This window comes from Pongo pygmaeus, chromosome 2 (genome assembly GCF_028885625.2).
Source record: "Pongo pygmaeus isolate AG05252 chromosome 2, NHGRI_mPonPyg2-v2.0_pri, whole genome shotgun sequence".
Classification (NCBI taxonomy): domain Eukaryota; kingdom Metazoa; phylum Chordata; class Mammalia; order Primates; family Hominidae; genus Pongo; species Pongo pygmaeus.
Genome location: NC_085930.1, coordinates 46,609,109 through 46,625,896, shown reverse-complemented (window position 1 = coordinate 46,625,896; position 16,788 = coordinate 46,609,109). Strand labels below are relative to the sequence as shown.

The following is a 16,788-nucleotide window of genomic DNA, read 5'->3' as shown; positions in this document are numbered from 1 at the left end:
TCTGCTCCATTAGACCCTGGATTGAAATATTCACTTTCAGAATATACTCTTACAGCCCCCATGTGCTGGCATGAGACCACTATTACCTTGCTAAGATAAAAACAGTACAGGCCGGTCGTGGTGGCTCACATCTGTAATCCCAGCACTTTGGGGGGCCAAGGCAGGTAGATCACCTGAGGTCAGGTGTTCAAGACCAGCCTGGCCAACATGGTGAAACCCCGCCTCTATGAAAAATACAAAAATTAGCTGGGTGTGGTGGCAAGCACCTGTAATCCCAGCTACTCAGGAGGCTGAGGCAGGAGAATCGCTTGAACCTAGGAGGCAGAAGTTGCAGTGAGCCAAGATCATGCCATTACACTCCAGCCTGGGCAACAGAGCAAGACTCTGTTTCAAAAAAAAACCAACAGTACAAAAGTAAATTTTCTGCATACATCCTGCCTATATTTCTAATATCTGTAATCCTAAATGCAATAATACAAGAATATCAGTAGGAATATGAAATAATTAATTGAGCCTCAATTTTAAAAATCTTTTAAATTTTAACCCTTGTTACTACTGATAAGCTTACATAGGAACCCTATTTTCTTAGTAATTCAAGTATATAGAAAATAACATTTATTTTGGCAAGTGAGGATGCTTTAGTGTTTCAAGATAATCATTTGTTCTCACCATATATACTGAAGGCTAAAGAAATTGAATTAAATATACATTGAACTTAGGGTGTGCCCTGAATGCTGTTTCTGAAATATTTCAGAGATGTCTGTGTTTTCCCACTATCCTTTGCCTTTTCCTTGAACTAAGAGAATTTATAATATCTTGTTAACAGTAGTAATTATTTGGACTCCAAATCATTGAAGTTCTACTAAGTTGAGTCATTCAAAAAGTATTTATTGAGCATCTGTTACACGTAATGTATAATTTATTGTCCAAACTGGCACACTTTTGAGAGTAAGGGAAACGCAATATTTACTTTGACAAAGGCCTAAACCCAGACAGTTTCAGACCGTACTTGGTAAACCAAACTGTATACCCAACCAGCTATGTGGTAAAGACTGAACTTGTCAGTGGACATACAACAGTGAACAAGACAGACACGGTCCTTGTCTTCAAGGGATTTATAGTTAAGCAAAGAGAACAGAAATAGAACAAAGAATTGTAACTGTAAGCATATTACAGAAATACAAAATGTTATAGGAAACTGAAAGAACGAACCTGACTTCAGGTTTATTAATGAGAACTACAGTGGGAATGAGAGGGTCACAACTTCCTGGCAGGAAGAACATTTGAAGACCTACTAAAAAAAAAAAAAAAGCAGAACATTTAAGATGACAAAAATGAGACGGTATATTAAGATGTGGGTGGAGAGGTGGGAAGGGTCTTGATTATGTGGTCCCTATAGAGATTTTTAGATTTTTATTCCAAGGGCAATGGGTATTAAGCAGGAAGCAAAAATAAGCAAGCATTTTTTTTAAAAAAAGATAACTTTGGCTGTAGTACTGTTCAGGGTTCGACAAACTGTTTCTGTAAAGGGCCATATAGTAAATATTTTAGGCTTTTTGGGCCATATGGTCTCTGTCACAACTACTCAACTCTGCTGTTGTAGTGTGAAAGGCAGCCATAGAAATACATAAACAAATGAGCATGGCTGTGTTCCAATAAAACTTTATTTATGGACACTGAAATTTGAATTTCATATAATTGCCACATGTCATGAAATATTATTCTTTTTTTTCAGCCATTTAAAAATGTAAAACTAGTCATTGTGTGCAGACCATACAAAAACAAAGCAGGACTGTGCTTGGCTCCGGTATAGAACACGGATGGGGGCTGGCACAAATGAAGAAAAAGAGCTGAGGAGTGGAGTGGGAAGGGCCTAAAACTTATCTTGAACTATGACTGCACAGTTCTTTACAAAGACCAAGAAAACATCAATTGTTTGTATTAAAGAATGGTGCTGCCATTGTCCTCTGGCCCCACAAATCCCAGATATTCAATGTTCTGTCTAGAGAATGGGAGCTAAACTCATAGACTGTGAACTAAGCTGAAGTGCTATAAATTATGTCACGAATGACTGTAGTGACAGTTTAAACTCATGTCTAAACATGGATGACTTAATATTTCGCCAGGTCAAATATTAGAAATAAACTCTCCTTTCTGGAGCAATGTACCAAAGTAGTTTTTTATTTTTATTTTGTTTTGTTTTGAGATGGAGTCTCGCTCTGTCACCCAGACTGGAGTGCAGTGGCACCATCTCAGCTCACTGCAACCTCCACCTCCCAGGTTCAAGCGATTCTCCTGCCTCAGCCTCCTGAGTAGCTGGGACTACAAGTGCCTGTCACCATGCGCAGCTGATTTTTGTATTTTTAGTAGAGACAGGGTTTCACCATGTTGGCCAAGCTGGTCTCAAACTCCTAACCTCAGGTGGTCAGCCCACCTCAGCCTCCCAAAGGGCTAGGATTACAGGCGTAAGCACTGCACCTGGCCCAAAGTAGTCTTATGAAGAGAAAAAGATGGTTCTTTTAAAAACATTCTTTTTCAAAGGCAACATATTTGGCTCCAAGTCTTTCAGTCTTGTGGATTTATTTTACTGGAAAAATAAATAAAACAAATGCACACAAACATAATTTTACTATCATTTTATAGTACTTTAATGAAAAATCTACTTTCTAGATTAATTTGCTTTTTCAAAGGCCTTCTCATGCAAGAAGCAAGCAGAAGTAACACATACTTTTACTTAGATTCCATAATTACATGCAACACAAATATAATATTCTGAACTTAATTTTTTTTTTTTTTTTTTTGAGACAGTGTCTTACTCTATCAACCAGGCTGGAGTGCAGTGGCACGGTCACAGCTCACTGCAGCCTCAACCTCCTGGGCTCAAGTGATCCTACTACCTCAGCCTTCTGTGTAGCTAGGACTATGGGCATGCACCACCACACCTAGCTAATTTTTTTTTAACTTTTTTTTTTTAGAAATGGGGTCTCTCTATGTTGCCCAGGCTGGTCTTGAACTGGTCTCAAGCAGTCCTCCCACCTCAGCCTCCCGAAGTGCTGGGATTACAAGCATGAGTCACCATGCTTGGCCAAAAATATTTTTAATATATATCAAATGTATTATTCAAATTACTTATAAAGTTGTTTTAATAGAATTTTGTAGTTATGCTGTATATTTTATGAGGGTTTTTTATCTTTTTTTAAGAGTATTACACGAGATCAAGAAATTTAACCAATGTGGCTTTATGACTTTAAAAAACTAAAAGGGAACTGAGGCTTACAAAATTATAGATAATACCAAGACTATACCAAGCACCTAGCACTGTGCCTGGCACCTAATACTTCATAAATGGGAGTTGCTATCATTGTTATTATAGATATTTACATGTTAAAAATTGTTCTGGTTGAATTCTACAGTGCTTAAAATTCCATTTAGGATAGTTTTGAAACTGAGATCTCATCTTCAACTTTAAATAAGTTCTGTATAGTAGTTCACACATAATATATGCTTAAACATTTTTGTCTTCTTGTAGAGCAGAAACGGACGCCATTCTGTTTATTAAAATGAGAATATAGTGTCCACTTGAAATAGAGTTGCATATTCAACATTAAAGATAACCAAATGATCCAAAGATTTAAAAGGTATAACTACTGTGAAGATGGTGATAACCTCTGTATGTATACATCAGAAACACAGATAATATCAAGATCTTTTCAAAGAAAGGTAAATTTTACTTCCAGCCAGTAAATGCAGTGTTTCTTGGCTATGGTGGGTGGCCTCCAGTATTCGGGAATTCCATTTCTTCTTCTCACTTCAGAGAGCTTTCTTCTTCATTAAAGTGAAGAACTCAGTTTCTCTCTTGGCTCATCTGTAAACCTGAACTTTATCACTTCCCTGGAGATATTTGTTTTTATAAGGACATATCCCAACTCACATGTGTGTGATAAGCGCAAATGTGATTTTGGAAGGACATTCAATACAGTATATAACCAAGCATAGGCTGCGATAAGTCGCTGGTGCCTTGCCAGAATGAGAGAATGCACCTCATGGATTCTGAGCACTCAACAAGTTGGTATTTGGAGGTGGGGTAGCCAGGTCCCTACGGCAACACTGAAGTTTTCAGCTAGTGCTAAAATAGAGCACCCCACGGTAATGACAATGAATCTAAAAGTGACCAGCCTGCAGTGGGTGAAGGAGGCTTCCTTGCCAAAGTGCAACCTGGAAGGGCAGCGTAGAGCTGAATTGAGAGCAGCACACAGCTATGCATTGCTCCACGCCCTTGTAGTAGACGCCGTGCACTGCAGGACCTGCTGCCCGTGGATCTGCCCTGTGAGCATCACCCAGGTCAGGAGCAAGGGCATGTGGCTCTGGTAAAGCAGGGCACCCAAACACCCACAGACACTCAGCAGGGGCTTGGACTTGGGGCTTCCAAGCTAGTCACTTCTATTCCTTTACCATGGGTCAGAGAGACTGGGCTTGGCAAGCCCCCTCACCCACACCCGCTTTTCTCCTCTGTCCCTTCCCCATCTCAGACTTGTAGGCTACTTCTCCAAGGGTCCCCACTCCAGCACAGTGAAAGCATTTGATTTGGGCACTGCTTATGAGAGCCTGTCCTCACCCGTTGAGTTCAAAAGGCCATTCAACATAAAGAGCTCTGGAGGCCAAAATGTGTCCACTTCAGGGAGGTGCTTAGCTGGGGAGTAGGGAGGAGAAGAGGCTAAGTTCCCACCTGCCAGCTTCAAAGAAAGAAACTTTCTTGTCTGGGCGGAGGCTCACACCAGTAATCCCAGTACTTTGGGAGGCCGAGGCGGGCAGATCACCTGAGGTCGGGAGTTTGAGACCAGCCTGACCAACATGGAGAAACCCTGTCTCTACTAAAAATACAAAATTAGCCAGGCTCAGTGGCGCATGCTTGTAATCTCAGCTACTCGGGAGGCTGAGGCAGGAGAATCACTTGAACCTAGGAGACAGAGGTTGCAGTGAGCCGAGATCGCCATTGCACTCTAGCCTGGGCAACAAGAGCAAAACTCCATTTAGAAAAAAAAAAAGAGGTTTTCTTATCTGCAGGAAATCTCTACTGTTCCCCTTAAACCATTTCTTTTAACAGCAGCTTTACTGTGCTATAATTCACATACCAGAAAATTCATCCCTCTAAGTGTACAATTCAGGCGGTTTTCACATATCCAAAGTTAAACAACCATCACCGCTAATTTCAGGACATGTTGTCAACCCAGAAAGATACCTGACTCCATCAGCTGTCACTTCTCATTACTCCCTCCTCCAGGCAATAACTTTACTATTTCTGTTTCTATGAACTTGCCTATTCTAAACATTTCATAAGAACAGAATCCTACAGTATGTGTTCTTTTGTGACTGGCGTCTTTCACTTAGCATTATGTTTTCAAGGCTCATCCATGTTGTAGCATGTATCAGTACTTCACTACATTTTATTACTGAATGATATTCCACTGTGTGGATATACTTTTTTTTTTAGGAGTTTTGCTCTTACTGCCCAGGCTGGAGTGCAATAGCGCGATTTCGGCTCACTGCAACCTCTGCCTCCCGGGTTCAAGTGATTCTCTCCTGCTTCAGCCTCCTGAGTAGCTGGGATTACAGGCATGTGCCACCGCGCCCGGCTAATTTGTATTTTTAGTATAGATGGGGTTTCTTCCATATTGGTCAGGCTGGTCTCGAACTCCCGACCTCAGGTGACCTGTCCGCCTCAGCCTCCCAAAGTCTGGGATTACAGGCATGAGCCACCACACCAGGCCATACATTTTATTTATACATTAATCACTTGATGGACATTTGGATTGTTTCTACTTTTTGGCTACTATGAATAATAAATGCTGCTATAAACGTTGGGGTACAAGTTTTTGTAAGAACAGATCTATGGTAAACATTTTGAGGAGCTGCCAAACTGTTTTTCAAAGTGGCTGCATCATTACAATCTTTCCAACAATGTACTTGAGGGATCCACTTTCTCCACATCCTCAACAGCATTTGTATTTAAAAAAAATTTTTTTCAGCTTTACTGAAGTATAATTAACAAATAGGAATGGTACATATTTAAGGTATACAACTTGATGTTTTGATATGCATATACATTGTGGTCGCCACAATCAGGTTAATTAACATATCCATTACCTCATGTAGTTATCATTTGCTTGCCTTCTTTCTTTTTTTGTACTGGTGAAAAAACTTAAGATATACTCTCTTAGCAAATTTCAAGTATACAACATAGTATTGTTAACTGTAGTCAGCACGGTGCACATTTGATCTCCAGTACTCATTCATCTTGCATAAATGAAACTTTGTATCCTTTAACCAACATCTCCCCATTTCTTCCTACCCGTGGCAACTACCACTTTACTCTCTGCTTTGAGTTCAACTTGTATAAATTCTACTTGATAATGGTATATAACCTTTTCATATGTTGCTGGATTTGATTTGCTAATATTTTGTTGAGGATTTTTGTGTCATTGTTCATAAGGGATACTGGTCCAGAGTTTTCTTGTGGTGATGTCTGGTTTTGGTATCAAGGTAATACTGTACTCATAGATCAAGTTGTGAAGTGTTCCCTCTATTTTTAGAATACTAGGTGAAGGACAGGTGTTACTTCTACTGTAAACAGTTGGTTCACCAATGAAGCCACCTGGGCCTGGGCTTTTTCTTTGTGGTAGGTTCTTTATCATTAATTCAATCTCTTTTCTTGTTATAGGTCTATTCAAATTCTCTATTTCTACTTGAGTCAGTTTTAGTAGTTTGTGACTTTCTAAGTACTTATCCATTTCATTTAGAGTAAATAATTTGTTGGCATACAATTATTCATAATATTTCCCTATAATTTTCTTATTTTTATAAGTTTAGTAGTATTGTCACCACTTTCAGTCCTAAATTTTACAATTTTAGTCTTCTTTTTTTCTTGGTTGATCTAGCTAAAGGTTTGTCAATTTTCTTTCTTTTTTTTTTTTTTGGAGACAGAGTCTTGCACTTTCACCCAGGCTGGAGTGCAGTGGCGCGATCTCAGCTCACTGCAAGCTCCGCCTCCCGGGTTCACACCATTCTCCTGCCTCAGCCTCCCGAGTAGCTGGGACTACAGGTGCCCACCACCACGCCCAGCTAATTTTTTGTATTTTTAGTAGAGACGGGGTTTCACCATGTTAGCCAGGATGATCTTGATCTCCTGACCTCGTGACCCACCCACCTCGGCCTCCCAAAGTGCTAGGATTACAGGCATGAGCCACGGTGCCCGGCCTCATTTTTTATAAAGAAGCAACTTTTGGGCTGGGTGCGGTGGCTCACACCTGCAGTCCCAGCACTTTGGGAGGCCAAGGTGGGTGAAACACCAGAGGTCAGGAGTTAGAGGCCAGCCTGACCAATATGGTGAAACCCCACCTCTACCAAAGATACCAAAAATTAGCCGGGTGTGGTGGCAGGAGCCTGTAGTCCCAGCTACTTGGGAGACTGAGGCAGGAGAATCGCTTGCACCTGTGAGATGGAGGTTGTGGTGAGCTGAGATTGTGCCACCACTGTACTCCAGCCTGGGCGACAGAGTGAGACTCTGTCCCCCCCAAAAAAAAAAACTAAAAGGCTGGGCGCGGTGGCTCATGCCTGTAATCCCAGCACTTTGAGAGGCCAAGGCAGGTGGATCACGAGATCAGGAGATCAAGACCATCCTGGCCAACATGGTGAAACCCCATCTCTACTAAAAATACAAAAATTAGCTGGGCGTGGTGACGCATGCCTATAATCCCAGCTACTCAGGAGGCTGAGGCAGGAGAATCCCTTGAACCAGGGAGTTGGAGGTTGCAGTGAGCTGAGATCGGGCCACAGCACTCTAGCCTGGTGACAGAGCGAGACTCCATCTCAAAAAAAAAAAAAAAAAGGAAAAAGTTTTGGTTCTGTTGTCTATTTTTCTATTCTTTACTTCATTCATTTCTGTTATAATCTTTATTATTTCCTTGCTTCTTCTTGCTTTGCATTTAGTTTGCTGTCCTTTTTCTAATTTCTTTTTTTTTTTTCAAAGTTATAATGCGTGGTTTAAAAGAGAAGAAAGGAAAAAAGACACAAAGCTGGTTACAGGTCTGAGGGAGTCTAAAGAGAGAAAAATAGAAGGAGAGTAAAGGGGGGAGAAATTTAGGGAAAATCCAGTGGCCCAAAATCCCAGTATCCCACCCACAGCCCAGCCCTTGGAGCAGGAGTGAAGAATTAGATCAGTTTTGTACAAGAGTTTAAAAAAAAAATCAAATCACAACAAAGCTGACTTGGCTTCTCTTTGAGCCTCCTAGATCACCGTATGTCTGTCACTCTGGCCAGTCCTACCTCTTCACAAACACTGATTCGACTCTCCTATGCTTCCGCCTGTGTCCCACCCAGTCTGGGGTTTCCATGGAGTGTGAACATGAAGTTAAGAATGAGGCTGCTTCAGAGCCCCCTGCCCATGTGTCCATCCAGACTCCAAGTGGAGTGTAGGGCTCCCGGGGCAGAGGGGTAGGAGGGGCAGACCCTGCCCACGCAGTACTCACATTGGACAGGGCATCAGACGGCATCCCAAGGGCTCGCCCTCCCTTTCCCCACCCCAACCCCAACTCAGGTGGAGGGGGAGCAGCTGTCACCAGAGCCGATGTTGGTGAAGGTTTCGGCTCAGCACGGAACGAACGTCAGCGGTGAACCTGAGGGCATCCTGCATCGGGAGCTGGTTGAGAAGGGCTGTGTCGCTGGGGTCACTGAACCAGGATTTGATGGGGATGGCATTGTCTGGACGGCTCCTGTAAGCCCCTGGGGAGTTATCCAGGATCACAATGCTGGAGAGGTCACTGTGGACCACAGAGAGGTCCTTGATGTAGCTGCTCAACTCCAAAGTGCAGTGCTGTCTGTAATATCTCCTCTTAAGAATGCTTCTGCTATTGTCCAGTTTACCTGCCACAGCAGAGCCATAGATCTCCATGCTTGCTGTAAACACCACCAGCTCGTACCACTGGCTCACCACTTCCAGGAAGAAATCCACATGGGGCCTCTTACGTACAAAAAACCGGACAGGATGTTTGTCTATTACCACCTTGAGGATGAAGTCAGGAGGCTTACCAGGCCGGACTGTGGGCCTCAGGACCCCATCATGGTGGGAGTGAATAAGTGTCTCATCCAGATCCAGCACCAGGATCTTCCTCTTCACCTGGGCTAGCCGATTCCGGGACACAGGAGATAAGGGGAGGATATCATATCGAACAGTTTGGTACTGAATTACCGTGCGGATCTGCCCCCGCAAAAGGTAAATGGAGAAGCTCCAGAGCTTGGAGGCGAAGGCCACGAACGTGCGCAGCCCAGCAGACTGCGTCCGCATCATTTGGATGACCCCGGCACCGCCGGTACCAGGGCCCCTGCGGCCCAGCTCTGCCAGCCCCCCGCCGAAGGGAGAGGGAACGGGGCCCCCGAGTGGCAGGAGAGAATGCAGAGAGGGGCACGGAGCGGGCGGCTCAGAAAGCCACCCCTGGCAAGGGGAAAGCCCAGCGGAACGGGGAGCTGGGGGACAGGCGTGGGCAGCCCGCGGGGGCCCACATGGGCTGGGAGTGGCACCGACGCCTTTGGGGAGGTTGCGGGCCGAGACAGGTCGGGCTAGGATGGGGTCCTCCGAGACCAGGAGGAAAGAGGAAGGATAACTGGAGGAGGGCGCAGCGGGGGAGGGGGCTAGGGAAAAAGGAGGAAGGGAAAAGGGAGGGAGGGGGAAGGGGGGAAAGCGGAGAGTGGTCCGCTGCGCCTCTAATTTCTTTTTTTTTTCTTTTTTTTGAGACAGAGTCTCGCTGTCGCCGAGGCTGGAGTGCAGTTGGTGTGATCTCAGCTCACTGCAAGCTCCACCTCCCGGGTTCATGCCATTCTCCTGCCTCAGCCTCCCAAGTAGCTGGGACTACAGGTAAGCGTCACCACACCCAGCTAATTTTTGTATTTTTTGTAGAGACAGGGTTTTGCTGTGTTACCCAGGGTCGTCTCAAACTCTTGGGCTCAAGCAATCCACTCACATCAGACTCCCAAAGTGCTAAGATTACAGGTATGAGCCACTGTTCCTGGCTTGGTTCATGTATTTTTTCATTCTGCCTATCTCTGCCCTTTGGTTGCAGTGTTTAATCCACTTATGTTTAATGGCTATTTTGCTGTTTGTTTTCTATATGTCCTGTGTCATCTTTGTCCCTATGTGCCACCATTACTGCTTTCCTATATGTTAAAAACATATTTTCTAGTGTATCATTTTAATTCCTTTGCTGTTTATTTTTTATTTTTTATTTTTATTTATTTTCTTGGTGATTATCCTGGGGATTATAATTAACATCTTAACTTGTAACTATAGATCTTGCTTTGATTGAAGTTTCTACTTAGAATTTCAATTATCTAGTCAAATTTAGTTAAGAAAAATAAAAAGGAGCTTTTCAATTCACAAATATACTAGGAGATTCTTATAATAAGCAACTGCCTCTGGTATGAACACTTACCTTATCTAATAATACATTCTGCCACAACCTAAAGATACTGAGGTAACTTCTATCCCTGGCACCAAAAGATGTGAAGAAAAACTGCAAAGAAAAATAATAGGACAATTTTAGTGTCATGGAAAATAAGAGAAGATTATCTGTCATGAAGGTCTATGGGGACTTGCTTATGGTTAAAGCAAACTAGTAGGTCAACATTGCCTACTTTGTATACTATTTTTATTTAACTTTTTCTTATAATAGAAGAAACACAGGAAGTTGCTATATGAACAAGGTGTCTTTACAAATTGTATCTTCCAATAAACACAATTTTGTCAGTATTTACTAGCAATGGGGACTTGAAATAGGTAGCTATTTATGTTTATCAGTTTTACTGTGGAAATCAATCTAAATAAAATTATGAAAAAATGAAAACTTTATTTTATTCTGAACTTTGCAAAGAGATATGAATTGGCTGCCACTTGAGCCAAGTATACACAAAGGAATAAGATAAAAATACATGTGGATTTCAGAGATAGATTTAAGGATCTTAATTTTTAATTATATCAGTTTTCATGGTCTTCTAAAAACTCCAGAAATACCTCTCTGCTAATTATAGATATAAAGCACCCATGCTAACACTGCACTTTTCTTTGAATGGTATAAGAGAAAAGTAGCATGTTTCAATCTATAATTCTACATTTTTACTTAATTGATTTTTGCAAAGTCTTATTTTAAAATAGACTTTTATAAGAAAATGCAACAAGACAGCACTAAATACAGTCTTCGCAGTGTTTTATCTCTCCCAGTTCCCTAGTTAATGACCTTTCATGGCTGAGCAGTTATCCTTAGGAAGGAGAAAGCTCAGTTCTATGCTGGATTAAGTTATTTTATTAAGTAAAACACCAAACAAATAATATTTTGGATGTTAATGCTTTTCATAGAAAGACTTTAGAGTGCTATTTTCTAATTCATTAAATTGAAACTTTGCTATACATTATTCATAAAGTAAAACTTTTTACAAAGAAGATAAATGCAGGATCTCTTCCAAATAGAATTATATACATAATACGTGATCTAACAATCAATACTTGCTCTTCCCTATTCCCTTTTCTTAGGCCAAATTGTTTTGCCTAATTATAGTAACCTTACAACCCTGTATTCAGATATATAGATTTTAAAAATCTCCTAGTCTATCTCATTTTCACCACTGTGTTATGCTTGCTAATTCCCACTTCTTGTACTATATAGCTTAGTATCAACTTTATCCACTCTCATGCACAACCACCACATTCCCAACTCCTTAAAACGCCCAGCTTTCTGGATAATCTACATAAATTACTACTTTTCTTTTATTCCTTGCTAGATATCCAACTTTAAAAACATATTAATAAATCTTGATTTGGCTGGGCATGGTGGCTCATGCCTGTAATCCCAGCATTTCGGGAGGCCGAGGTGGGTGGATCACCTGAGGTCAGGAGCTCAAGGCCAGCCTGGCCAACATGGTGAAACCCGATCTCTACTAAAAATACAAAAATTAGCCTGGCATGGTAGTGGCATATGCCTGTAGCCCCAGCTTCTCGGGAGGCTGAGGCTGGAGAATCGCTTGAACCAGGGAGGCAGAGGTTGCAGCGAGCTAAGATCGCACCACTGCACTCCAGCCTGGGTGACAGAGCGAGACTCCATCTCAGACAAAAATAATAAATAAATAAATTAAATTAAATAAATCTTGATTCAATAATAGCCTTCTTATGAGTTTGGGAAGAGTTCTGGATAATGATACCTCTAAGTCGCTGGGGCATAGAACATAATCTAGAACCCAAAACAACTAAAATTGCTATGATTAGCCTTCCTTTAGTCATAGAGTACATAAAAGGGGTGAATATTTAGTAGTACAGAATTTTTTACCATGATGATGAAAAAATGAAATCATTGAGTTAACATAGTGAGGAAGCTAAGACTAGGGTCTCTGCAATTAAATGAACTGGGTTCACATTGTTGTTCTATCATCTATTGTTAGTACTGTGAATTGGCTCACTTTTCTTTTCTTTAGTTTTCTCATCTGCAAAATGAGAATAATTATCATAGTGGATCTCTATAAGAATTAAATATGAAAATATATGTAAAGAGCTTAAAGCAGTGTCTAGATAACAGTAAGTGTTCAGTAAATGCTGACTTACTGTCATTATTAAAATTTAAATGCTTGATCCTGAAATTCCAATACATATGTGAGAAACAGTCACACATGAGCATAAGAGGGCATGGTCAGGCTGTTCACTGCAGCACCGTTTGTAATAACAAAATATTAGAAAGAAACTAATTGTAAAGGAAATCACGGCATATCCATTCTATGAAATACCATACAGCATTTTTTTAAAAAGAGGTGGGTCTATCTACATGTGCAGACCTACAACTACAAGAGATAATGTTGTTGTTGTTTTCAAAAAAAAGGAGAGCTGATGAACAACACATGTAAGATTACATTTACTTTTTTTAAAAAAGAGCAAAACTATATATTTATATATGTATGCCTGTATGTAAATACAAAGAAAGGAAGTCTGAAAAGATATATACCAAACTGATAGCATTTGCCTCTAGAAAGAAAATGGAATTGGGGATTATGGGTATGGAATGAAGATATTAGTTTTGAAACTGTTTGATGATTTTGTTAAAAAATGAAAAGGTATATTATGTATTAATTGTAAAACTAAGAATATTTGAGTCTTCCTCTTTCCTTCCTGAACAGTTCAGCCCTAAAGCTATTGGTGGAAAAGAGAAAAGTAGGCATCCATACTAGGAGTGTGGGAGGCAAGAGAGGCTAAAAAAGTAGCCTAAAGCAGAGTGTCCAAACCAGATAAGAATGAAGAGGTCAGCCGGGCGTGGTGGCTCACGCTGGTAATCCCAACAATTTGGGCGGCCGAGGCAGGCAGATCGCCTGAGCTCAGGGGTTCAAGACCAGCCTGGCCAACATGGTGAAACCCCGTCTCTACTAAAAATACAAAAATTAGCCAGGCGTGGTGGCGGGCACCTGTAATCTGAGCTACTTGGGAGGCTGAGGCAGGAGAATTGCTTGAACCCAGGAGGTGGAGGTTGCAGTGAGCCAAGATCATGCCATTGCACTCCAGCCTGGTTGACAAGAGTGAAACTCTGTCTAAAAAAAAAAAAAAAAAAAAGGAAGAGGTCATCCCCTGTGTGGAGTGTCAGAGCCCAAATGAGTAAGGGCCTCCACATATGGGGATGATGTGGAGAACTGTATTAGAACAAGAATGGGGTGAAAAAAGTATGGAGGAGGAGCACGAGTCAGAGCTCAAGGAGGGTGACCACATAAAGAGGTAGCTTTGTGTGTGGTGTCAAGTGTCAAAGACCAAACATGGTGAAGAGTGGCCACAAATGAGCACGCCCTATAATGACATGTCAGAACCAGAGCAGGTGAGGGCGGCGTAGTGTTATAGAGCTCATGAAGGTGGTCTTGTGCTGGAGTATCAGAGCCTAAGCAGGGTGGGGACAGCAACCACAAATAGTGACAAACTGGCACAAGCAGGGAACAGAGGGTGTCCCTGTAGAGGGCAATCTGGCAGAGGGTAAAGCAACTTGGCATGGAGTATCAGCCTAAGCAGGATAAAGAGAGTTGGTTTGTTTGTTTTTTGGTTTTTTTTTTGAGACGGAGTCTCACTCTGTCACCCAGGCTGGAATGCAGTGGCACGGTCTCAGCTCACTGCAACCTCCACCTCCCGGGTTCAAGCGATTCTTCTGCCTCCTCCTCCTGAATAGCTGGGATTACAGGTGCACACCACCATGCCCAGCTAATTTTTGTATTTTTAACAGAGATGGGGTTTCACCATATTGGCCAGGCTGGTCTCGAACTCCTGACCTCGTGATCCGCCCTCCTCAGCCTCCCAAAGTGCTGGGATTACAGGTGTGAGCCACTGCACCTGGCCAAGAATTTTTACATGATGAGAGCATCTGTGTCGTCGTGTGATGGGCAGCAACCTGATTCTAAGTGTCAGAAACCAACTCAGGCAATGAGGCATCCATGTGGGAGACAGGTGGCAGCGGAGATGAAGATTGGTTATACAAAGGCCCAGTGGTTAAATAAGTAACTATATTAAGGATAACGGGAGCCCGGTTTCTCACAGCCAGGAAGGGAGTTACAAATATGGAAAGGAAGAAAACAAAAATAAACTCTGTGGTGTTAGATGGGACTTGAAGGTCCTGATGTGAATTTATGTTTTAGATGGATGGATGGATAGATGGATAAATAGATGTATAAGTGAGTGTATATATGTGTATGCATTATGCATATGTGTCTGTGATTATATACATTTAATGTACACCATTATTATGCTCCCTTAAAGGGTTTCAAAATAGTGATACCCCTCCCCCAACCCCACAGCAATGAACACACTGGCTTCTTTCAGTTTCCCCTAAAAGAAACCAGGACTCCTTGGAGAAGTGGTTGATCCCAGGGCTGGGGGAGGGAAAGCCTGAAACATCTTGGGCCAAAAAAATAGGTAAATGCTCAAACACACTGAGAATACTCAAAAGGATACTGAAGCCAGCTTGAAGGGGCTCCCACTGGCCAAATTTGGGATGATGTGAGCATCAAAATAAATAATGATAGTAATGGCTTATAATTCATTGAATAAGATAAGAAATTACCAGTTCACACTGACATAAGTAAATGAATGAATAAATTCGAAGTATGGTAAGAATGGTATATCTGCATAGTTTCAAAATACCTTTCCCCAGGCTGGGCGCGGTGGCTCACGCCTGTAATCCCAGCACTTTGGGAGGCCAAGGTGAGCAGATCACCTGAGGTCAGGAGTTCAAGACCAGCCTGACCAAAATAGTGAAACCCCATCTCTACTACAAATACAAAAAAATAAGCTGGGCATGGTGGCGCATGCCTGTAATCCCAGCTACTTGGGAGGCTGAGGCAGGGGAATCGCTTGAACCAAGGAGGCGGAGGTTGCAGTAAGCGAAGATTGCACCATTGCACTTGAGCCTGGGCAATAAAAACAAAACTCCATCTCTTAAAAAAAAAAAAACCTTTCCCCAAAATACTTATTACTACAAAGGAAAATAGATTATACTAAATTCTGCAGACACCACCTTAATCGAATGTTCAAAGTAAATATCACCAGTAATGGTAGAAGTTAAAATCATGTGCCATCTGATAGGATGTAGTGGTGAGAGCAGAGCGTCATTTCCATGTATTTCTTCCAAAATCACACAACCTAAATTTAATCACAAGGGAACATCAGACAAACACAAATTGAGAGATATCCTACAAAATAACTGACCTGTAATCTTTAAAAGTATCAAGGACATAAAAGTCAAGAAAAGACTAAGGAGCTCTTCCAGGAAATTAAAGAGCATGATAACTAAATGTAATGTGTAATCCTGAACTGAGTCTGTTTGCTATAAAGGATATTATTGGGATGGTTATGGAAATTGAATGGGATCTAAGAACTGAATGGCGGTAACAGATCAGTGTTAATTTTTTGATGTTGAATTATATTGTGGTTATATAGAAAAATGTCTTTGTTGGAAGTACATGCCAGAATATCTAAGGTGATGGAGGATCAAAGTGAGAATTTATTCTCAATTAATGTAGGAGCAAAAGCTCTTTGTACTGCATTTGCAAGTGTTCTGTAGGGATAAGACTGTTTAAAAATAAAAATAGCCAGGCTCAGTGGTGCACACCAGAAGTCCCAGCTACTTGGGAAGCTAAGGTTGGAGGATCGCATGACCCCAAATGCTCAAGGCTAGCCTGTGCAACATGGCAAGACCCTGTCTCTAAAAAAAGAGTAAGATAAAATTTAAAGTGAATTTAGAAGAATCTCCACAAGATTAAAAAGTATAATTACAAAGATTTAATATCATGGTGCTAATTCTCTCTCCCCTCCTCCCCCAAAACTCTCCCTGTCTCTTTTTCTCCCTCCCTACCCCTCCTCTTTTTTCTCTTTCCTTTTTTTTCTTTCTTTCCTTCCTCTCCTCCTTTCTTCTCTTTCTTTCTCATCACTACACTTCTAATGTCTCTCACACAGGGCCCTAACCAATTTTCCAGGTGGTTAAGAAATATTCTTGATATATCCCCCCACTAAGAAATGGCAGATATTGTAGGTGAATAATAAAAATTATGTCAGTTAAGGATAATTGCCATTTTTTAAAAAAAGAATACAGTGGTTAGTGTTTATGTGTATGCTATCCAAATCTCTGTTCACCAGGAGCATTTTTTGTTAGTTGCTATTGTGCAGTTATTACTGACTGAAAAATACTCATGGGATTATTAGAGTATTTAGAAATAAGGACATTGTGCTAATGTTAC

The 16,788-nt window shown here is 41.5% G+C and overlaps 2 protein-coding genes across 3 annotated transcripts in view; both read right to left on the bottom strand.

Moving 5' to 3' along the window:
• GRAMD1C (GRAM domain containing 1C) overlaps positions 1-16,788 on the bottom strand; it is a 106,479-nt gene that overhangs the window by 52,316 nt on the left and 37,375 nt on the right. For both annotated transcript variants that reach the window (XM_054483008.2, XM_063661652.1), the window contains one exon: positions 10,482-10,562. In XM_054483008.2, the coding sequence (XP_054338983.1) occupies positions 10,482-10,562 (81 nt within the window). The remainder of the gene's footprint in view (positions 1-10,481; positions 10,563-16,788) is intronic.
• Positions 7,909-10,352, bottom strand: LOC129033884 (CTD nuclear envelope phosphatase 1-like). The gene has a single exon (XM_054483011.2). It carries the CDS (start codon positions 9,863-9,865, stop codon positions 8,612-8,614), a length of 1,254 nt encoding a protein of 417 aa, XP_054338986.1. The 5' UTR covers positions 9,866-10,352; the 3' UTR covers positions 7,909-8,611.

What these genes read in the sequence shown, in the direction of transcription:
- LOC129033884 (XM_054483011.2), bottom strand. Translation starts at nt 9,865, where the DNA reads ATGAACCCGGGAGGTGGAGCTTGCAGTGAGCTGAGATCACACCAACTG.